Source organism: Equus quagga, chromosome 11, assembly GCF_021613505.1.
Source record: "Equus quagga isolate Etosha38 chromosome 11, UCLA_HA_Equagga_1.0, whole genome shotgun sequence".
In the NCBI taxonomy this organism is placed as follows: domain Eukaryota; kingdom Metazoa; phylum Chordata; class Mammalia; order Perissodactyla; family Equidae; genus Equus; species Equus quagga.
Window position 1 is genome coordinate 5,016,981 of NC_060277.1, and position 24,566 is coordinate 5,041,546.

General features: G+C 40.9%; 1 protein-coding gene across 2 annotated transcripts in view; it reads left to right on the plus strand.

Moving 5' to 3' along the window:
- The first annotated feature begins 1,086 nt into the window (after positions 1–1,086).
- Positions 1,087–24,566, plus strand: part of SLC18B1 (solute carrier family 18 member B1) — a 38,439-nt gene continuing 14,959 nt past the window's right edge. The window contains exons 1-4 of one of the 2 annotated variants that reach the window (XM_046675722.1): positions 1,087–1,324; positions 9,035–9,174; positions 22,988–23,083; positions 23,424–23,497. In XM_046675722.1, coding sequence (XP_046531678.1) covers positions 1,231–1,324; positions 9,035–9,174; positions 22,988–23,083; positions 23,424–23,497 — 404 coding nt within the window. In that variant the 5' untranslated portion in view covers positions 1,087–1,230. The remainder of the gene's footprint in view (positions 1,325–9,034; positions 9,175–22,987; positions 23,084–23,423; positions 23,498–24,566) is intronic. The other variant, XM_046675723.1, reaches the window with a different exon arrangement.

Genomic DNA, 24,566 nt, shown 5'->3' on the forward strand with positions numbered 1-24,566 from the left:
AACTAATCGTTCGGTTTAGAATGGCTTTAAGGGCTCACCTTACCCACCTGCCCACCAGGAATTTTCACATAACCTTCAAGACCCAAGGTGACATCACTTCCTCAAGAAGCCATCCTGGACGCATTTAGCCAAAGTTTTTCCGATGTGTTTCTATCAGAGAACTCATTGCATTATAATAAATTATTAATCAGTGTCTCTTTTATCTGCTAGAGGGAAGTATGCTATTTGAGAGCAGAGGCTGGATGGACCTCATTCACCTTTAAATTCAGGATGCCTGATACAAAGTGGTAACTCAATAGTCTTTTTGTTTTACCTTGGCCCCACATCACGAAATTCCCAGTCCTCAAACTGTAACCCATCCCAAACTGTAAATAAGGTGAAGATAAGTGAAGCCTGTATTTTTTTGCGCCGGAAAATTGTGAGGGTGAGAGTAAGGTAGCAGCCATCATGTTCGCGTGCCCAGCACTTCACACACCTTCTCACCAGGGCTCAGAGCCCCCCTACAACATAGGCATTACAATCCCAACTGTACAGAGGGACGGGAAACTGACCTTATCGCCCAAAGTCACAGCTAGTAAGTGCCCCGGATTGAAACTCAAGCATCCGCCTCCAGAGGTCGCACTCCCAGCCGCTCCGCCAGGCTTCCTCAACATGCGTTATAATTCTTGCAAATAGTTTCTGCTCCAGGGGCTTCACGTCAGTTCATTCATTCCCACTTTATTGATGTCTGGCTTCAGCGATTACAAAGACTGCATCATGTACCCGCTGTGAAAAATAACTCACTCTAAAAATAGAGTCGGTACGAACCTGCTTGTCTAATTCAGAAGCGTGTCTTTCCGCTCAGGTGCGCCCTCTCTTTTCTGTGTCGACAGAAGCCTCCTTTCTTCCTTTTAGTGGGAATACATTGTACTCATTTTCAGGTAGGGAGTTCAACTATATGGAACATACACTTGGGGTTTTTTTCTCATACAGAATGGAAAAGGTGGTGGATTATGATGACAGCCTGTGTCTTTTTAAAAAAGCCCCGCCCCCTCGTCCCGCCCCCCCTCGTCCCGCCCCCTCCCCGCCGGCCTCCGGGGGCGCAGCGCTGTCGCCCCAGGCTGCCCGCGGGGACAGGACGGGGATGCCAGGGCCCCGCTGACCGCCGCCGCCGGCTCGTCCACTCGTCCGAGGTCGCGTCCGATCCCGCGGCCTGGAGTCGGAGCGGCGGCGCCGGAGTCGCGCCCGCGCATGGACGCGCCGGGGGACCCCGAGGGCCCGCGCCCCCCGGGAGGTGACCGAGAGCTCGCGGACGCGCCTGGGGACTGGGCTTCGCTGTGGTTTGGTTTGTTTCCAGAGGCCGGGCGGTGGGGTCCGGGTCAGCGCTTCTCTTCCCTCTGCGGGTTAAAGTGCGGGGCCGGTACCGGGCGGTCCTAAAGGCCTTTCCTGTCCGAGCCGTGCGTCTCAGGACTGCGCGAGGAAGCGTGCCTGCAGACGGGCAAGCCCTTGCACAGACGAGGAAGAGGACCCTTCCAGCCCCTGCTGTGCGCTGGCAACCCCCCTTTTAGCTTTCTCTCAGTTCCCTTCTTCATCTATCCAAAGTTCTCCGAGATTCTAGACTTCCTCGTGTTGCACAGATTGTTTTTTATGGCAATCTCTGAGAAATAGAGCAAATCAAATATATTTTTCTGACTTAAATTTCTTTTTTCTCAAAACTACTTACCTTAAAAACGGCTCATAGATTTTCCGGATGTTTGAAACTGAGTAATTGACCTGGTATCTTTAAGCTACTGGAAGATTTAGTCCTGGGAAAAAGTGTTAAATTAATTGGCGCGGAAGATCAGTAATCAGTGTAAAAAATGTGTTGATTTACGGGTTTGAGGGACTCGTCTTTCCAGGAGCGTGCTGTTGTATTAATTCCCCAACTGAATGTTTTTAGCTTATTTTCTCTGCTTACACTTCCCTTAACTTCAGTATTGCTCCAGAATGCTGACTAAACAGCTAAGATGATGTGCTTAAAATGTTGTTGGGTGCACGTAGCATATGGAACTAGTAACTTGAGAAATTACGTTATACTTTAGAGAGCTGTACCCTTGGGAGAGTTAGTGAACCAGGTTTGTTTTTGCCGGTGGCTGGGAAAGCCAAACACCGAGGTGATGAGATTGCAGCAGAGAGAAAGGGTTTAATCACAAGGCCAACATGTAAGGAAGAGAGAGCAGGAGTCTCAAATCCACTTCCCCGAAAATAAGGACTCAGGGATATTTATTGGATGGGGGCAAGGTGGTCTGAAATGTGGAGATAGATGATTGGAAGTGAGTAGAGGTGAGGTAATTGACGATTTGCGCAAACATAGACTTCATGACTCATCATGGGACCCATGCTCACAAAATGGCAGCATGGGCATGATCTGAGGGTGGAGTTTTTAGCCTCTTGACAGCAAAAGGTCACTTATCAGATAGCTGCACAGGCCTAGTTGATGGGTTGGTGGTCTCAACTGGCCTGAAGTGGACAAGGGGTTCTAATTCTTGAAAAACAGCTCAAACACCCATTACCATGGTAACCTGGGCTCCAGGGAGATGTTGTCTGTGGGCACTTAGTGGGAATCAGATAGCATATTCCCTAAATGGCACAGTTAACAATGGGTGGATGAACAGCTAAAGCTGTAATCAGTAATTGCAAAAAAGGAAAGAAAACTTTAGTTCCTAGCTACTTAATCATCAATGGCTAACTGTTTGCCAGTTTCAATGCCCCCTATTCTTTGGTCATTCCTCATTCTTGAGGAATTTGGGACAATGACTGATCTAGCTAATTCCTGCTGAATTGGGGTGTTGATCCGGGTTAGAGGAATGAAACTGTTTAGCGCTCATCTGGAAATATTCTCTTGTTCCTGGCTTTTCAGGTTGACATTTTGCATTATTAGAATTTTGGTACCTTGTTCAGCAGCTTTGAAACAACATCTGAAGGCACAGTTTATAATCAAGTATCAGACCAGAAGGCTAAGAAGTATAGACAACCTAAATTTTAACAGTCCCTGAAGAATAGACCTAATCCCTTGGGGAATCCAAGAAAACAGTCCTGAAAACCAGTCTGGACCTGGTACCTCTGGGGATATCTGCTGATGAGGGATGTAGGTCATTCCATCTCATTGAACCAGTATCTTAGTAAGACAGTGATGCATGTGGGTTCCCAAGGTTAGGCCTTTACTGTGTAAACAAGTAACCAGGTACTTATCAAGAAGCATTTCTAGAGAAACAAAAAGGAAAACAAGGTTAATGATTGAAGCAAATTATAAACCAGTTCTTCAGCCCAGGGGGCAGCCAGTCAAGAAGATTTCTAGATGGCAGGGTCAAAGTATCTCTTGCAGTTTGAAATGTCTCCGATGATGTCGTTGAGTGTTCAGGTATATTTCTGAGTGGCTTTACACAGCAACAGACGTGAACCTCTCAAGTTCACATGAAGTCCTCCAGCTTCAGTTTGCAAGCCTTCGGAAACAAAGGGCAGATTCAGTTCTCAATGATTCTGAGTGAAAATGATGGAAAAATTGAAAACATTAATTTGGAGGTTTGTAGCCAGGTATTTCAGGAGACTAGAACAATTCAAGATCCAGTCCAGTTAACAGATATAAAACAAAAACTTCAAAGATAATTATCAGAACTAGAACCTAATATCTGTGAATGTGTATTGTAGTTTCTATTGAAATGTAATTTTTCTCTCTAAAATCACCCTCATATTTTATAAAAGATAGCCAAATTAAGACTAACTGGTTTGCAAAATAAGTTTAGTTTCTATAAACTTGTCCAATTATTCACGTAAGTACAGCAAGAATAGCCATTGATCATATAGAGTCTTTTAAATCTGCTTTGCTGGAACTTTTTATAAGGAATCTCAGATTGAACTTTAAAGGTCTCTTGAGGCTGGGAAAGCCAAGTCAAGAATTTGTCATCAGGCTTTGCATGCAATACCTTAGATTTGAGTGAATTCCTCTTTTCTCTTGAGGTTCCCCAAATCGAGGTGCCTTGCATCTGCTAGCTAAATGATCTTCTTTCTTATCTATTATGGTTGCTGAGAACCCTGTAAGCGAGGTACCAGGCCAATATGTCCAAGTGCTTTATTCCAGAAAGTCAGCCTTTATTCCTCAGAAGATGTCTTGTCATATCTGAGTCTGTATGTTTCTCTCAAATATGACATTCCAGTCAAAGCCTTGGTATTATAACCAGTGTTTCCAATTGTGTCCTGTTATAAGCAGAACAAATTCTTATTGAACTTATGCAAATAACTATATTGCTATGAGAACAATACTCTCTAAGAGTTTCCAAGTTCTGGAGGGATCAAGTAGGGAGAAAAAGATAAATGTTTCACTTCTGTTCACAAAGGTATAATTTTGCCAAATTACTGTCAGTCATAGTTAGCATGAGAGAAAAAAGAAAAATATTTCCTTAAATCTGGGAAACAAAACAAAACAAAACATCAAAACATCAGCAATATCTCAAACAAAAAAGTCATATAAATTATAATCATCCTCGTCAGTTCATTTGGTCCTGTGTAATTGGTTCTTGATCTTAATCTTCTGTTAGCACTTTCGTGAAGTCATCACTTTCTCCCTTAGAGTTCTGTAATCTCTTACCCAGTTCATTTTTATAATCTGAAAGTTTATCAGAAACCTGTATTCTAGAGTAAGTGCCAGAGTCATTTCCTTGAATTTCTCTGAAGGTGAAACGTGTTTTGCAAAAGCATCAGAGTAAAACAGTAGCTGTCTGTAAATGACAAAAGACTTCAAAATAGCACTTGACAAAGAAATTTGGTTACCTTTATGACAGACGACACTTTAAAACAATAACCAGAATTATGACTGATAAACAGTACAGATCAGAATATTAGCAATGTTATACATTTTCAAAACACCTGTATCAATAACATTCACCAACACAATATTATAGGTCCCTGTGAAACGATGCTTAGCTATCCACTTGCCCATGGTGACCACCAGGGATCTTGAAGGCAAATGTAGAGAGATAAATAGTTTTAAAAACTTAATAGAGAGACCTTAGTCTTGAACATAGAAAATTATTTTAACAAAACATTGTTTTTCTGTATTTTAGGTAGCCTTACTCAAAAATAAAGACACCTTTTATAACTCTTTATCAAGAGCAGACCAAAAGTTCAAGAAAATTATCCTTTTAAGAGAAAGAAGACCAAATTCTAATTTTGTATCAGCTTACTTTTAACATTAAAACTCATTTACTTAATTGGACTTACTTTAATCTTGGCCCACTTGACCATACATAAAACTCCTTAGGGTTTGACTTTCACAAACTTTCTGTCATTTACTTTTTGCATTCAGAATTTGTCCCAAGTTTTGTTTTTTTTTTCCTTTTTTTTCCTATACTTGAGAACAAATTTATCTTTTTTAAAATAAGACGAACTAAAATCTCCATTCATTATACCTTCTTTACTGAAAACGTTTTACTTTCCCTGTATACAGACTTTCTAGAAATATATGCTTTCTCATAGAAAATTTCTCAGAAGGTACAAAACATGTCTATCAACAAACCTAAGCATTTTTTTTTTGGTTTCTCTGATATAAGAAACCAAAGGCAGACAAATCTATGCCTAATAATCAATTTCTAATATTTTATCTTATGTGGAAATAACCTAGATACTCAACAAATTTTTATCATTTAATTTAATTTATCAAAACTCTAAAGTTTTAAGTTACCAAAAGAATTTTGAAGCTGTTTTTTCAAGTATACAGACCATAAAACATAATTATTGTACCCTAAGACTCTTACCCATTTTCATCTATCTAAATCATTTGTGGGTAAATCAGATTACCCAAAAAAGCTTCATGAGACATTAGACAAAATTAGTTATTATTTAAAGCTATTATTTTCCTGATGAATTTATAACAGGGATAACATGAGCTTATTTGACTAGTAAACCCAGGCTGCATGTCTCATCATATCCAAAAACTGACAACGTTGAGGACATGCCTATTTCAATCAAACCAACAAACTTAAGCTTTCATTTACCAAAGATTAATTTATATCATGTTAACTTGAAAGACATTTGGGTTAGTTTCTATTGCATTTAGAATTTATGTAAGTGCTTACTTTTAGCCAATTGAATAGAGCTCTTTAGAAATTATACTATCTGGAGGTAAAATATCACACATAAATGACATACGTATGTTCACATATACACAGAGTGTCCACACCTATTGTTTTAAAAGTACTGTCATGAATCAGGTACAATAATGCACTAGTTATGAATCCAAATTTTGTTTTAAGCCTTTTTACTAATATTTTTGAGAAGACACTCAAGATGCTAGATTTATGGTGAGAACACTCTTGTGGCCATTTTTCTTTCCTTTCCCTCTTTTTTTGTTTTCAATCCTAGGACTTAATGATGGGCTAGATATTCCCTGGAGGGTTGACAAACTCTTTGAGTTAAAGGAAGTGAGTGGAACCTGAGGTGCCTCTAGAGCTGTATTTCCAGTCTTGCAAGGACTTTTAAAGGACAGTTACTCTTGATTTCTCCAAAATTGGGTTCTAATTTAAATGACATTATAGGTTGATCTGCTTGTCCAACTACATCACAAAGGCACAGAGAAACCACCTAAGTTTTCTCCAAGATGGAGTTTCTGGGGCACAACCCATCCAATTGAAGGTGTGTCTAATTAGTTAAAATGCACCCAAGGAGTGAGTCTCCAGGGATGCTTGGGGTGTTCCCCATTGTGGTAAAGCTGAGGTCCAACTATCATTGGGCTGGAGAAAGGGTACAGAGCCTGACTGCAGACGTCAATATAGTTATAAGATTTAGTCAAGTCCCATTCAGCCTGGGCACCTAGTCCCTGAGCCAGCACAAGGTGAGCCAGGGAGGCAAGAGGCAAAGGCCTGGAGTGGGCTGGGGGCTGGGGCTCCAAAAGCTGAGGTTGAGAGTTAAATCCCTGGCAGAAAGTTTTTCAGGTTTTTGATTTTACAGAAGGTCCAGGGTCTGCTCAGGTCCAGCCTGAACTTAACCTCAAGTTGGTGACAACAGAGGAGGTGATGGACAAGACGGACAAAGAAGGGAAAGAGGTGACCAGGCCCTGCCCTCATGGCCTCTTCCCTAGTCTTATCAGGATAAGGGTCACACAAATAACAGTTCCTGTACTGGGGCACACAACCCTGGTGGGATCGTTTACAGAATAAATTACAGCTCTCCTGTCCCCATAACTGACTCAGAATTTAGACATGGCCAGTCAAAAGCATATTTATCCTGCATCTAGTACCAGACCTCAAGAATGTTGAGCATCCCCAAAATCAAGACCCTCTCAGGGAAGGCCAAACCAAGGCTCCCTTTTTGGACGTCACAGAGGATGTTCCCTGTGAAGCCAAGCCAAGAGCACTCCTGTGAGCAGATCCCCTAATTTTTCTTAATATCAAGCATCCCCAAAACCAAGACCCTCACATGAAGACCAGATCAAGGCTTCCTTTTTTGGAAGTTGTGGAGGGAGTTCCCCTGCCAAACCAAGGCTTCCTTTTCAGAAGTCAGACCAAAAGGAAGAAGGAGTAAGAATCTGGTCACTTTTACCAAAGTTTACTCACCATAAAAGATGTCTTCCAAACCCCGAAACCGTCTCTCTACTGTAAAGTGAAAATGTGCAGCAAGGAGTCGGCAGTGCCAAGCCAGGAAAAATCCCCGAACAGTCCCAGGAGAAATGCTCTTGGCAGCTGCTGGACTCATCCACAGGTTCTCCACACTGGCTAGGGGCTGATGAATCTAGGGCAAAAAGGACTGTCTGGACTTACTCGTGGCTCACTTGAAAAATTGTTATGGAACCAGGTCCATTTTTGCCTGTTGCCTGGAAAGCCAAACACCAAGATGATGAGATTGCAGCAGAGAGAGGCTCTAATCACAAGGCAGCCAAGTGAGGAAATAGGAGAATGAGTCTCAAATCCGCTTCCCTGAAAATAGGGACTCAGGAATATTTATGGGGTCCAGGGCAAGGTGGTCTGAAATGTGGAGATAGGTGATTGAAGGTGAGGAGAGGTGAGGTAATTGGTGATCTGCACAAACGTAGTCAGACTCCATGCCTCTTCGTAGAATGCATGCTCACAAAATGGTGGTGTTAGCATGATCTGAGGGTGGAGTTTTTGGCTTCTTGACATCAAAAGGTTGCCTATCGGACATCTGCACAGGCCCCATTGATGAGTTGGTGGTCTCAACCAGCCTGAAGTGGACAAGGAGTTCTAATTCCTGAAAAACAGCTCAAACAGCTATTACCATGGTGACCCAGGCTCCAGGGAGATGTTACCTATAGGAACCTAGCGGGAGTCAGAGAGCATAGTGCCTAAACAGTACAGTTAACAATGGGTGGGTCAAAGAGCTAAAAGCAGTAATCAATAATTGCAAAAAGGAAAAAAAAACTTTAGTTCCTAACTACTTAATCATCAGTGGTAACTGTCGGTTTCAGGAGATCACCCGGTTCCTTCATCCTTCTCGAAGGAGTTTATTAAAAGTGAAAGCAGAGCCTGGCCCAGTGGTGCAGTGGTTAAATTTGCACGTTTTGCTTCAGCGGCCCACGGTTCACTGGTTTGGATCCTGGGTGCAGACCTATGCACTGCTTGTCAAGCCATGCTGTGGCAGGTGTCCCACATATAAAATAGAGGAAGATGGGCACAGATGTTAGCTCAGGGCCAGTCTTCCTCAGAAAAAAAAAAAATGAGGATTAGCAGTGGATGTTAGCTCAGGGCTAGTCTTCCGCAAAAAAAAAAAAAAATAATAAGTGAAAGAAATAGGTCTTATGGCGAAGGCAAACAGATCAGATGCTTTACTAAATTCTGCACTGAAATTCTAATAAAGAATGGTATATAAATGAAAACAATGTGTCTTCAAAATTGCGGTGACATGCAAGGATTGTGTTACATTTGGTCAAATGTGCTGTATTCAAAATAGCCTTCAGCTCAGCAAATGTTACCTTCAGAGTGCATCGTCTGTGCACAGAAGTGACGTTTGTGTACTTCCATCAGTAGTGCCAATTACACGTGTGTATTTGCGTGTGTTTGCCTTCAAGGTGACGGCCGTCTGGCAGGTGTGAGAGAGACAGCCCGGTGGCTTTCAAGAGACCAGCTGTTCGTGCTGATATCCACGGCGTCCCTGAACTTGGGTTCCATGATGTGCTACTCTATCCTTGGACCCTTTTTCCCGCAGGAGGTGAGACATTTTTGTACCCTTCTGAACTCTTAACTTTTAACAAAGCCTTTTGAATTGTTTCATTTTACACTATGTAAAATGCAAAAAACTGTATATCGTAAAGATGCTATTTCGAACTTCAACAAACAGAAGACTTTTAACAGAATATTTGATACTAGGAAAAAAATCATCAGAAAGAATATCATCTTGGGAGGTAATTCACTTAAATATAATTGACCTTCTGAGGATTACTTTGCTTACCATGCAGTTTGATTAATCTTTATTTGGTTTCTGCAGCTGAAAAAAAAGGGGTGCTCTGACTAACAGATTTTAGTGTTACTGCAAAAAGTTTATGTTAAGACAGTAACTCTATTTCCTGGATTTTTTTGCTTATTAACATTTTGGAATTAGGGAGACATGGCCCACTAAATTCCCTTTTCTGACTTGAATTTCTTTATGGAATTGAGCGGCAATGTTTGTATCAAGGAGGAATTCTGGTTAATATTGGCAAGTTTCTTTGAATCATAACCTTATTTTAATTATTTTTTTAACATTCTCATACAATTTATTTTATTTTATATTTTTATTGAGGTAACATTGGTTTATAACATTATATAAATTTCAGGTGTATATCATTATATTTCAATTTCTGCGACTACATCATGTTCACCACCCAAGACTAATTACAATCCATCACCACACACACCCATGTGCCCAGTCACCCCTTTTGCCCTCCTCCCTCCCCACTTCCTCTCTGGTAACCACCAATCCAATCTCTGTCTCTCTGTTATTGTTTGTTGTTTTTTTATCTTCTACTTATGAGTGAGATCACACAGTATTTGGCTTTCTCCCTTTGACTTATTTTGCTTAGCATAATACCCTCAAGGTCCATCTATGTTGTCACAAATGGCCGCATTTCATCCATTTTTATGGAGTAGTCCATTGTGTATATATATCTTCTTTATCCATTCATCCCTTGATGGGCACTTAGGTTACCTCCAAGTCTTGTCTATTGTGAATAACGCTGCAATGGACATAGGGGTGCATGTAACTTTATGCATTCACGTTTTCATATTCTTTGGATAAATACTGCACTGTAGTAGGATAGCTGGATTGTATGGTAGACCTATTCTTGATTTTTTGAGGAATCTCCATGCTGTTTTCCATAGTGGCTGCAGCAGTTTGCACTCCCACCCACAGTGTTTGAGAATTCCGTCTCTCTACATCCTCTTCAACACTTGCTGTTTCCTGTCTTATTAATTATAGCCATTTTGACAGGAGTGAGGTGATATCTCATTGTAGTCTTGATTTGCATTTCCCTGATAGTTAATGATGTTGAACATCTTTTCTGTGCCCATTGGCCATCTGTATATCTTCTTTGGAGAAATGTCTGTTCAGATCTTTTGTCAGTTTTTCACCTGGGTTGTTAGCTTTTTTGTTGTTGAGATGTATGAGTTCTTTGTGTATTTTGGATATTAACCCCTTATCAGATATATGGTTTGCAAATATATTCTCCCAATTGTTAGGTTGTCCTTTCATTTTGTTGATGGTTTCCTTTGCTGTGTAGAAGATTTTAATTTGATATGGTCCCATTTGTTTATTTTTCCTATTGTTTCCCTTGCCCAGTCAGACATGGTACTTGAAAATATGCTGCTACAACTGATGTTGAAGAGTGTACTGCGTATGTTTTCTTCTAGAAGTTTAATGGTTCCACGTCTTACATTCAAGTCTGTAATCCAATTTGAGTTATTCTTTGTGTATGGTGTAAGATAATGGTCTACTTTCCTTCCTTTGCATGTGGCTGTCCAGTTATCCCAACACCGTTTATTGAACAGACTCTCCTTTCTCGATTGTATGCTCTTGGCTCCTTTGTCGAAAATTAGCTGTCCATAGATATGTGGGTTTATTTCTGGGCTCTCGATTCTGTTCCCTTGATCTGTGTGTCTGTTTTTGTGCCAGTACCATGCTGTTTTGGTTACTATAGCTTTGTAGTATATTTTGAAATCAAGGAGTGTGATACCTCCAGCTTTGTTCTTTTTTCTCAGGATTCCTTTGGCTATTTGGGGTCTTTTGTTGTTCCATATAAATTTTAGGATTCTTTGTTCTATTTCTGTGAAAAATGTTGCTGGAACTTTAATAGGGATTGCATTGAATCTGTAGATTGCTTTAGGAAGTATGGACATTTTAACTATGTTAATTCTTCCAATCCAAGAGCACGGAATATCTTTCCATTTCTTTGAGTCTTCAATTTCTTTCAACAATGTTTCCTAGTTTTCAGTGTACAGATATTTCACCTCTTTGGTTAAGTTTCTTCCTAGATATTTTATTCTTTTTGTTGCATTTGAAAATGGGGTTGTATTCTTAATTTCTCCTTCTGCTTAAAGTGTAAGTCTCCTTTGTTGTTAGTGTATAGAAATGTGACTGATTTTTATATGTTGATTTTGTATCCTGCAACTTAACTGTATTCATTTATTACTTCTAAAAGTTTGTTACTCATTTCTTTAGGGTTTTCTCTATATAGAATCATGTCATCTGCAAATAGTGACAGTTTCACTTCTTGCTTTGCAATTTGGATCCCTTTTATTTCTTTTTCTTGCCTGATTGCTCTGGCTAGGACTTCCAATACTGTGTTAAATAAGAGTGGTGAAAATGGGCATCCTCATCTAGTTCCTGTCCTTAGAGAGATAGCTTTCAGTTTCTATCCATTGAATATGCTATTAGCTGTGGGTTTTTCATATATGGCCTTTATTTTGTTGAGGTGCTTTCCTTCTACACCCGTTTTATTCAGAGTTATTCTCATAAATGGATGCTGTATCTTGTCAAATTCTTTCTCTGTATCTATTGAGATGATCATGTGATCTTTATTCTTCATTTTGTTAATGTGGTGTATCATGTTGATTGATTTGTGGATGTTGAACCATCTGTGCATCCATGGAATATGTCCCAGTTGATGATGGTGTATGACCTTTTGAATGGATTGTTGTATTCAACTTGCTATTATTTTGTTGAGGACTTTTGCATTGACGTTCATCAGTGATAGTGGCCTATAATTTCCTTTTTTTGTGTTGTGCTTGTCTGGTTTTGGTATCAGGTAATGATGGCTTCATGGAATGAGTTAGGAAGCTCCCCTTCCTCTTCAACTTTCTGGAATGGTTTGAGAAGGATAGGCATTAAGTCTTCTTTTAAAGTTTGGTAGAATTAACCAGGGAAGCCATCTGGTCCTGGACTTTTATTTTTTGGGAAGTTTTTCATTATTGTTTCAATCTCCTTACTGGTGATTTGTCTACTCAAATGGTCTATTTCATCTTGATTCAGTTTTGGAAGGTTATATGATTCTAAGAATTTATCCATTTCTTCTAGATTATTCAATTTGTTGGCTTATAGCTTTTTGTAGTATTCTCTTACAATGTTTTGTATTTCTGAGGTGTCCGTTGTCATTTCTCCTCTTTCATTTCTGATTTTACTTATTTGAACCTTCTCTCTTTTTTCTTGGTAAGTCTCGCTAAAGGTTTGTCAATTTTGTTCCTCTTAAAAGAAACAGCTGTTCACTTCATTGATTTTTCTATTGTTTTTTTAGTCTCTATTTTATTTATTTCTGCTCTGATTTTTACTTTTTCCTTCCTTCCACTGATTTTGGGCTTTGTTTGTTCTTCATTTTCCAGTTCCTTTAGGTGCAGTTTTATATTGTTTATTTGAGATTTTTCTTGTTTGTTGACGTAGGCCTTTATTGCTATAAATTTCCCTCTTCAAACCACTTTTGCTATATCTCATAAATAATGACATGTCATATTTTCATTTTCCTTTGTCTCCAGGCATTTTTTGATTTCCTCTTTGCTTTATTCATTGACCCAGTTGTTCAGTAGCATTTTGTTTAATCTCCACATATTGTGTCTTTTCCAATTTTCTTGCTGTCATTGATTTCTAGTTTCATACCAATGTGTTCAAAAAAGATGGTTGATATTATTTCAATCTTCTTAAAATTATTGAGACTTGTTTTGTGGCCCAATATCTGATGTATCCTGGAGAATGTTCCATGTGCATTTGAAAAGATTATGAATTCTGTGTTTTTTGGATGGAATGTTCTATATGTATAGCTGCTAAGTCCAACTGATCTAATGTGTCATTTAAGGCCAATGTTTCCTTATTGATCTTCTGTTTGGATGATCTAGCCATTGGTGTAAGTGGAGTGTTAACGTCCCCCACTATTATTGTGTTACAGTCTATTTCTCCTTTTATGTCTGTTAATAATTACTTTATACATTTTGGTGCTCCTATGTTGGGTGCGTAGATATTTACAAGTGTTATATCCTCTTGTTGGATTCTTCCCTTTATCATCATGTAGTGCCCTTCTTTGTCTCTTGTTACAGTTTTTGTTGTAAAGTCTATTTTGTCTGATATAAGTATTACTACCCCAACTTTCTTTTCATTGCCATTTGCGTGGAGTAACTTTTTCCATCCCTTCACTTTCAGTTTGCGAGTGTATTTAGGTCTGAAGTGTGTCTCTTGTATGCAGCATATAGATGAGTCTTATTTCTTTATCCAATTAGGCATCCTATGCCTTTTTATTAGAGCACTTAGTCCCTTGACATTTAAAGTAGCTATTGATAAGAATGTACTTATTGCCATTTTGTTACATTTTTTTCTGGGTGTCTTAGTAGTTCTTCTCTGTTCCTTTCTTCTTCTCTTGCTCTCTTCCCTTGTAGTTTGATGGCTTTCTTTAATATTATGTTTGGGTTTCTTTCTCTTAATTTTTTGCGTATTTATTATAGGTTTCTGGTTTGTGATTACCATGAGGTTCATATATAATAACCTACATACACAGCAATCTACATTAAGTTGATGGTCTCTTTAGTTTGACCTCTTGGTAAAAGCTCTACTCTTTTACTCCCACCTCCCATATATTATGTTTTTGACATCATATTTAACCTCTTTTTCTGTGTGTGTGTATCCGTTATGCTCTTATCATGGAAATAGGTTATTTTAGTACTTTTGTTTTTTGACCTTCATATTAGCTTCATAGGTGGTTGATCTGCTACCTTTACTGTATTTTTGCCTTTAGCAGTGATTTTATTGCTTTATTTTTTGGATAACTTTCCTGTTCCTATTTGTGGTCTTCTCTTTCCCACTTAAATAAGTCCCTTCAGCATTTCTTGTAAGGCTGGGTTCTTGGTGGTAAACTCCTTTAATATTTGCTTGTCTCGGAAACTCTTTATCTCTCCTCCAATTCTGAATGATAAACTTGCCAAGTAGAGTATTCTTGGCTGTGGGTTTTTTCCTGTCAGGACTTAAAATATATCATGCTACTCCCTTTCAGCCTGTAAGATTTCTGCTGAGAAGTCAGCTGACAGCCTTATGGGGTTTCCTTTGTATGTAACTTGTTCCCCTTCTCTTGTGGCTTTTAGGATTCTCTCTTTATCTTTAATTCTTGACATTTTAATTATAATGTGACTTGGCTGGGCCTCTTTGAGTTTATCTAGTTTGGTGCTCTCTTTGCTTCCTGTACCTAGATGTCTGTTTCCTTCCTTAGGTTAGGAAAGTTTTCAACTATTATTTCTTCAAATAGATTCTCTGCCCCTTTGTCCCTCTCTTCTCTTTCTGGCACACCTATAATACAGATGTTAGTGTGCTTGATGTTGTCCCAGAGGTCCCTTAGACTGTCCTTGGTCTTTTAAATTCTTTTTTCTTTTATCTGTTCAGCTTGGGTGATTTCTTCTAGTCTTTCATCCAGCTCACCAATCTCTTCTTCTGTATCATTTACTCTGCTGTTGAGTTCCTCTAGTGAATTTTTCATTTCCAGTATTGTACTCTTCATTTCTGATTGGTTCTTTTTTATATTTTCCAATTCTTTGTTGAAGTTCTTACTGAGTTCATACATTCTTCTCCCAAGATCAGCAAGCATCCTTAGGACTATTAGTTTTTACTCTTTGTCAGGTAGATTGTTTAGCTCTGTTTTGTGAGTTCTTTTCCTGAGTTTTTGTCCTGTTCCTTTACTTAGAATGTATTCCTTTGTCCCCTCATTTTTTGCGTCTTTCTCTGTGCTTATGTCTATGTATTAAGTAGATAAGTTATGTCTCTTGATCTTGGAGTGGTGTCCTTATGTAAGAGATGCCTTATGAGGCCCAGCAGTGTGCTTCCCTCTTGTCACCAGTTCCAGATGTTCCGGGAGTATCCCCTGTGTGGAGTACCTGTGTCCTTCTGTTGTGGCAGGGTTGCTCTTCCTGCTGGTTCCCAAGGAGGCTAGGCTGTCCTCCTAGTTGGCTGGTTGAAAAGCTTAGCTGTTTTGGCTGTTATGGTCCCTTCAGTTACCTTATTGGGTGTGAGGAACCCCAGCACAATTGGCTGCAAAGTCTAATAGCACATTCCTGTTGCAGTTTTTCTGTTAATGGAGTAGGCCTCCACCATGGCTGGTTGCTAGGCTCAGGGGCTTACAATTGCTATAAGCCTCCCACCTGCAAGGCTGTTGTCAGCTCTGTCAGGGTTGCAGCTGAGTGGGGCTGGCGCCAGGCATGGGAACACCCAATTGTTTCAGGCTTTGAAGGTGGACCCGATCCCCTACGTGGCTGTTTGAGAGGCACAAGTCTGCTGAAGCTAACAAGCCCCACTGCCCATAGAGCCACACACCCCATCAACATAGTCCTGCCCTATGTGCATTCCCTGACCCACTGAAGTGGACCCAGTTACCCCACTGCAGAGGCCCTACACACTCCACCAATGCTGACCTGCCCCTTGCACATGCCCTACCCTGCAGAGGTGAACCCACTCACTGGGCTGCAGAAGTTCCAGGCACCCCACCTATGTGGGCCCACAAGTTGCTTGAGGGCTTGCTCTTGGGTGGGGCCAGTCCCTAGGGTGGGCAACCTGCCCTGGCTGTGCTAGTGGGACAGACCCCTGCACTAACAGGCCAGCAGAAGAATTCCAGTGGTGTCTGCCAGTGTCTGTGTCAGCACGCCTGTGCTAGGTCACAATAATGGCTGCTGCTAATGTCTCAGTCCCTAGAGAGGTCTCACCTCTCACTAAGATATGCCAAGAGCCTATCAAGTGAGTCTCTTTTCACCAAAGGACTGTGCACCTTTCTTTTTGGTGATTTTAGGTTGCTTTCTGAAATGGGTGAATTTGTGTGTGGGCCCTTTAAGAGCAGGCTTTCCTTTTCTTATGTGCAATAGCTTTTCTGGGGGTAGTCCCTGTGTTGTTAATAGGCGGCAAAGCCAGATATTATGACACTTGCTTGAGTTGTGCTGAGCCCAAAAGCTATTTATTGTGGAAACGCTCCCCTGCTCAGATTCCCCATTCCTCCAGGGAAGGATGTGTACCTTAGGATTGCTCCTGGCCAGCTGTGAAGTACTATAGCTCAAAGGTAGCTTTTTTCTCTCCAGAAAGGAATTTCTGCCTCTCCCACCTCCGTCAGCACTGTCCCTTGTTGTGGGGGTTATTTTTATCCAGTTTTCAGTTCTCTCTTGGGTAATCATTCCATGAGTAGTTGTAAATTTGTTGTGTCCATGGGAGGAGGTGAGTTCAGTCTACCTATGCTGACATCTTGGCACTGTCCCCTAATCATAACCTTTTATAAGGTGTTGGGATCTATTGATAATGGCACAGACTCAAAGGAAATAGCCCCTACAGAATCCACCTGGAATCTGGAGGTTGATGGGATGTAGTGTGGAGGGAATGGGACTGGCTTGGCAGAGTGGAGGTAATGTGCCTGTGTGTTTTCTGTGGTGCCCTGTGCCCAAGCCTCTGCTCACAAGCACTGGCCCCTCAGTCCTCTGTCTGCTTTGATAACATGTAGTCCTTCGTTCTGTGTACTACAAAAGGGGATAAAAATGACTTCTGTGCTAAGGGAGCAGCACAACTCTGTACCCATACAGTGCTTTTTTGTTTCCAGGGTACTTTCCCTGACATCTCTCCCATTTAGTGTCTGCAGCAACTCTGTAAGAGAGGCAGAGTAGTGAGAATCTCATCATGTTGCAAATGAAGAAGCAGATTCAGAAGCTAGGTGTCTGGCCCCATTGACCTCTGTTCACTGATTGGAGTGGGAGGTTTAAAGACTCCTGTTCTAGAGTATGCTTGGCATTGGATGCAGTAGGGCAGAGAAAAGATCAGGAAAATATCCCTCTCTTGTCTGTCCATTGGGAATGAAAAAATATGAAAGAAAAAGTTGCAGACTATTTAGACATTTTTCAAGAAAAGGATGTCAAAAATATTATGAGACTCTAGAGAAAGGAGTGGTTAAAATTTGCCCCGAGTGGGGATGGGGGTTAGGGGAGAAAGGAGAAGAAAGGGTGGTACTGATGGGGACTTTGCAGGGTAGAGCTAAGGTAAGTCTTGAGAAATGGTAGTTCTCAAGGTGAACAACAGAGGCAAGGGGGTCCAGGAGACAGCTTGAGATAGTCATGGGATTAGCAAAGTAAATGGCATGTTCTTGGGGGACAGCAGACAACTTGAGGAGGCTTGGGCCTCCGATGGGGTGAGGTCTGGTAGGAGGCAGAGATCTGAGGAGGCAGGTTGGAGCTAGAATGCAATAGTCCTCCTATGCATGCCAAAGATTTAGTCAGTGAGAAGTCATGAGAGGGGTTTGGGCACAACAGAGTAGCCTACCAGATTTGGGTTTTGGAAAAAAATAATGATGGGTGGGAACCTGTGGAATTCAGATGGAGAAAAACTGGAATAAGTGAACCAACCAGTTAGAAGGGAGTTTCCCAGCTCAGCTAGAACTCAGAGAGCGTAACTAATCTTAGCTTTGTCTTGGTGGAACACAGACAAAGGAAACCCAGGCTGCGGGTGTGTTTTTTAAGTTTTTGATTTAGTTTTTTGCTTGCAGGAGGGAAGTTGAAGGGAAGAAGACAGAGGCAGGGAAGAGAGCATTCTAACTTTGAAAGGCGTAGATATGAAGAGCAAGCTCTTCCTTTTCATGTCTTATTAAAGCTGTATGGTTGACAAATGACCTGCAAAGTTACCCTCCCTCCTGCATGTTCTGTCATCCTTCCTACTTGCTAGAGCTAATTAGGAAAAGGAAAAACAGGGTCCTTCTTTTTAAATTCTGCGACAGGACTCCTATTTCTACTCAACCTCTTTCTGGGACCCCCTTCTTTGTCAGAGGATTACGTGTGAACTTGCTTTTAATAGCTGTTTTTGTTTTCCTGATGTGAAGCAGGGTCCACATTCCAAAGTGGTACTCAGCTGCTGTTGTGGTGTGTGATCCTGGGACAGCCTAAGTCACCACCATGTTTCCACAGTGAATGTGGAAACGTGCACAAGATGGAGACTGTCTTGGCTGCAGTGACCATGTGACCTTTGCAAGTCTGTGTCCTCATCTGTAAAATGGGCCAGCTAAAAATGCATCCCTTATTTAATTGTTGTTAGAAACTGTGTAAAAGAGCACTTAATAGAGATTTTGGCTCTTAGTGAGGGTTCAATAAATGTTAGTTGCTATAGCTATTATATGTTTTCTACCAGATTCTAGAATTAAATACTTATCAGATCTAGTAAGCAAATAATGTCGATAATGTGACCTAACCAATGAGTGTTCTTTCTACATCTTAATTGACTCCTTTGATATTACCTTCCCTTTGAGGTACCTGTTTCAGTTTGCTGGGGCTGCCATAACAAAGTACCACAAATCGTGTGGCTTAAACCATAGAAATTTATTGTCTCGTGGTTCTGGAGGCTGGAAGTCTAGGATGAAGGTGTTGGCAGGGTTGGTTCCTTCTGAGTGCTGTGAAGGAAGGATCTGTTCCAGGCCACTCTCCTTGGCTTGTAGAAGGCTGTCTTCTCCCTGTGTCTCTTCACATCATCTTCCGTTTATATGTGTCTCTGTGTCCAAATTTCCCCTTTTTGTAAAGATGCAAGTTATCTTGGATTAGGCCCCACCCTAATGACCTCATCTTAACTCGATTACCCCTGCAAAGGCTCTGTCACCAAATAAGGTAACATTCTGAGGTACTGGGAGATAGGACTTCAACATATGAAGTTTGTGGGACACAATTAAACCCCTAACACTACCTGAGCTTTTTGTAGAAATGTAGACTTCATGTTCCAGTCTAAAGACGCCATAACCTTTGCTAGGATGCCACTAAAGCTGTCTTTTATGAGATCTCCCTTGTCTCCACACCATCATCTCATGTGGTTCTAAGCAGTTACTGCAGTGCTGTAGGTTCAACCTCTGTGCTCGGTCCCTCCACCAGGTACTTAGGGACCACATTTTGGGGTGGGGCCAAGAACAATAGAGTTCACCTATCTAGTTTCTTGTAGTATTATGCTATGAGAAATGTCGAGTTTATTATTTAAAAAGACACAGTCTGACATGAAAAGAACATTTCTCAAAAAGACAAGGATGGAATGATGATAGTAACTTTACACGGGAAGCAGTGGAGTAAATTTTTGTCTTAAAACTGTAGTTAGGGAGAAAAGGTAAAGAAATTCAATTATGGCTGTTGTAGAGAATGGATTTTGAGGGTGTAGGAGGGTGTGGGCACACACGCACTTCTGTATTGAGTAAAGTTATTGGTGAAAGACCTGAGGCTCTGGCAAAAGGATGACTCTAAATCGAATCTTCTGACCATAAATATTCGTTGCTGGTTCCTGGGTGCAATGCCTGATGCCCAGAAGCTGCTCGATAAATGACCGGTGACTGCCTGAGATGACAGGGAATCGTGTGTTTCAGGCTTTGTGCTTCATAGTATGGCAAGTGGCCAATCCTCTCTTAAAGAAATTAAACTCATGTTTTAACTCCTGAGGCGGCTACAGCTAGAACTTGATGTAGGATCTACTATATTTCCGGGGTTTAAACCAGTTTTTCAAACTTGTTTTTTTTTTCTGTACCTTTGTACAGGAATTCAGTGGTACATCACAACTAATAGTAGCATTTGAAGTTCAAAAGAAGTTGATGTAGAATAAATAATATATCATCTGGAGCAAATTGAAGACTCACTGATAGAATAGGCTATAACATTAGTAGATATGCTTGATGGATGATAAACCAGGCGTTTCAGGAGAACGTGGAATGTCTGAGGGGAGGGCATCCTTCATCTGTGCTGTTGATGTCAGCAAGGAAAACTCGGTCTTCTCCAATTCGTCAGGTGGTTGGTACTGATGTCAAAAACAGAGAACCTGACTGAATGGGCCATAGTATGACTGACGTGCCAGCTCAGGGAGCTTCCTGTTCCCGAGTTTTTGGCTGGCAAAGTGTTTTCGTTTTTAGTGGGATTGGATCCTATAACTCAATGTGATACTGAGTAGAAAAAACTCACTCTTCCTCCTGTGTGTTTCTCCTTTACTCTCACGCTATCACACTCACAACACTTCTGACACCAGAAGTGTGTGTGTGGGGAGGGTTTACCCACACCAAACAATTCTCTGTGACACCTGCTGTGTGTCCTACAATTCAGTTCAGTTCTGACAGTAACGGGACTTAGCACAGACCCCACAGGTTAAGGGCTCAGTTCCGTGAGACTGCCCCCCACGTCAGATGCCAGTCACATGTAGGAGGTCTCCAGGTTACCCACAACTTCTGTCTGACTCGTCTACAAATCTGAGGTTCCCATGACCTTCCCCCTCCCCCCGCCACCTTGGCTTCAATTATTTGCTAGAGTGGCTCACAGAACTCAGGGCAACACTTACTTAATGCTTACTGGTTTATTATAAGAGGATATGATAAAGGGTATAGTAGACATCCAGATGGAAGAGCTGTGTAGGGCCAGGTATGTGGGCAGGGGTGTGGAGCTTCCATGCCCTCTCTGGGTGCACCACTCTCCCAGCACCTCCATGTGTTCATCCACCCCAGAGCCCGCCAAACCCTGTACTTTAGGGATTTTTATAGAGGCTTCATCCTGTAGGCAGGGTCAGTCATTAACTCAATTTCCAACCCCACATTTAATATATCTGTCTTGTGAGTTTGGACATATGCATACATCTGTAATGTCGTCACCACAATCAAGATGATAAAAATATCCATCGCCTCCAAAAATTCCCTTGTGTTCTTTGTGGGTTTGTGTGTGTGTGTGGTAACAATACAACATGAGGTTATCTTGCATAACAGACAGTTTATACCCAATGAGCAATAGTTCCCCACTTACTTCTCCCTGAAGCCTCTGACAACCACCATTCTACCCTCTGCTTCTGTAAGTTTGTGCATTTTAGATACCTCATATAAGTGGAATTATGCAGTATTTGTTCTCCTGTGACTAGCTCATTTCACTTAGCATAATTTTCTCAAGGTTCATCCATGTTGTTGCAGTTGCCAGGATTCCCTTCTTTTTTAAGGCTGAATAATATTCCACTGTATGCATATACCATATTTTCTTTATCCATTCATCTGTCGATGGACATTTGGGTTGTTTCTAGATCTTGGCCATTCTGAATAATTCTGCGGTGAACATGGGGGTGCAAATGTCTCTTTGAGACCATGCTTTCAATTCCTTTGGATATGTACTCAGAAATTAGATTGCTAGATTACATGGTGGCCCTATTTTTAATGTTTTGGGGACTCTTCATACTGGTTTCCATAGTGGTTGCACCACTCGACATCCCCACCCACAGTGTAGAAGGGTTCCAATTTCTCCACATCCTCACCAACACTTGTTATCTTTTATTTTTTTAATAATAGCTGTCCTAACAGATGAGAGATGATACTGTGAGTTTGATCTCCATTTCCCTGTTGATTAGTGATCTTGAGCACCTTTTCGTATGCCTGGTGCCATTTGTATGTCTTCTTTGGAGAAATGTCTGTTCAAGTTCTTTGCCCACTTTTTAATCAGGTTCTTTGTTTTTTTGCTTGTGAATCATAGAAGATTCTTACATATTTTGGATATTAACCCCTTGTCTAACAGATGGTTTGCAAATATTCTCTCTCATTCTATAGGTTGCCTTTTCACTCTGTTGATGGTTTCCTGTTCTGTGCAGAAGCTTGTTAGTTTGGTTTAGTCCCATGTGTCTACTTTTGCTTTTGTTGCCTGTGCTTTTGGTATAAAATCCAGGAAATCTTTACTAAGACCAATGTCATGAAGTTATCCCCCTATTTTTTCTTTGAGGAGTTTAACAATTTCAGGCGTTATGTTTAAGTCTTTAATTCGAGTTGATTTTGTGTATAGTGTAAGATACAGGGATTTAGTTTCATTCTTCTGCGTGTAGATATCCAGTTTTCTCAACACCATTTGTTGAAGGGACTGTCTTTGCCCCATTGTGTGTCCTTGGAACCCTTGTGGAAGATCAACTGACCATATGTGTGTAGGTTTATTTCTGGGCTGTCTATTCTGTTCCATTGGTCTGTATGTCTGTCTTTATGCCAGTACCATACTGTTTTAATTACTGTAGTTTTGTAATTTTTTTTTTTAAAGATTTTATTTTTTCCTTTTTCTCCCCAAAGCCCCCCGGTACATAGTTGTGTATTCTTCATTGTGGGTTCTTCTAGTTGTGGCATGTGGGACGCTGCCTCAGCGTGGTCTGACGAGCAGTGCCATGTCCGCGCCCAGGATTCGAACCAACGAAACACTGGGTTGCCTGCAGCAGAGCGCGCGAACTTAACCACTCGGCCACGGGGCCAGCCCCTGTAGTTTTGTAATTTATTTTTGAAATTAGGAAGCATGATGCCTCCAATTTTGTTCTTCTTTCTCAAGATCGTAAAGCTAACAATTCTTTATAGGCATGGTGAGTGAATTATTTTCATGTCAAAAACTAGTATATTTTCTCTTCTCCACCCTGTTTATTTAAAAATAATAATCTCTGCAATTGCTACACAGATAAAGCTTAGAAGAAGATGATGCTGTGATCTAATAGCTCCATTTTTCCACATTGGAAAATTTGTGTTTGAAACTTTGTTTCCTTTTCTATTTCTTTAAAGGCAGAAAAGAAAGGAGCCAGCAATACAGTTATTGGTATGATCTTTGGATGTTATGCTTTGTTTGAGTTGGTGGCATCTTTGGTATTTGGAAAATACGTAAGTATTAAAGTTCATGTGCACATTTTAATTTTTAAAAATTGTGTAATGAATCATCTAATTTACTAGTCTAGAACTGTCATTGATACAGAAATAGGCATCATTATATTTTATGACTTGTGCCACTGTTGACGGTTCTATTCTTAGGATTGATTGATTTTATAACTTCTTCCATGTTTGTAAGAAATGTATGTTTTCATCCTACTAAGGCATTATTATATTGTATTAAGTCTATGTATCTTCCCCAAACCTTATATTTCCTGATACAGTGGATTTGTTTCTGTCATGATAGACTTGTGGCCGTCATCAATTTACCACTCTTCTTTGACATTTATTATAGCTTGTACATGTTGGAGCAAAATTTATGTTTGTAGCAGGAATGTTTGTCTCAGGAGGAGTTACAATTCTCTTTGGGTAAGTCACCTTCTGATGTGTTTGGGAGCTTGAACAGATTTCATAATCTATCTTCAGTTTAACTTGTTAATGGATTCTTTAAATCAGTCAGTACCGTTGATTGTCTGTTGAGTGCCTGGCATGCGACTCATGGCAAAGGGAGTTGGGTGATGTCGAGAGCAGGATGAGTGACGTTGATCTTAAGGAAAGAGTCCTGTGGCGGATCACCTATGAGCTGGCTACTAAATCTATTCGTTAGGACTCCTGGGACTGTGAGTGACAGAAACTTAACTCACTTTTCCGAGTCACAGAAGCTTTTTGGCTTAAGCAAAAAAGTAAACGTCTTCCCTAAAGAATCAGCGGAAGAACATCATGATACAGATATTACAATCATGTCTTCAGAAGTGTTTCTCAAGTTCCTGGTTTCACCTTCCTCTTCTCGTGCTTTGTTCTTGGATAAACTCTCCCCTTGAGGTGGCAGCATGTCCCCAGCAGCTCCTGTGGGAGGAGAAAGCCTCTTTCCTAATAGCTTCTAGTAGAGTCGCAGGAGGGAGCCCGACTGGCCTGATCTTTGTTGATGACGCATTCCTGCATCAAGGTCACTGTAGCTGAGGGTGAGAAGACTCTGATTGGCCAGGCCTGAGTCCCGTGTTCACTTCTGAGCTTGGGAGCAGAATGGTTCCCCTCATTGCAGTTTCCAGAAAAAGGGAAAATAAATGCCAGAGGTAAAATAGCTATGGGAGTTCTTAAGTTTAGAGTCCTTCAGCCAGCAGCATAGTGGCAAACTACATGGAAGAGCTGACACAAGTTCCTGGGGACGTAGGGAAATGAGAAGAGTATGGTAAGGTTTCTTTCTTTCTTGTTTTTTGGGGTCGAGGGGGCTTCTATTTTCTGCATTCATTCTTTTTTTTGAAAGTTGAGCCCCACCGTGGGGGAGACCTGAAACCAGGAAGTTTTCTGTGTAGGTTCTTGTCAGAGAGATTCTACATATTTCAAAAGGCCCATGTAGCATGATCCTTTCGGGGAACAATTACGTCAGCAGAAACGCACAACTAAGGCTGTCATTATGACTCAAATTGTTACACAAAAA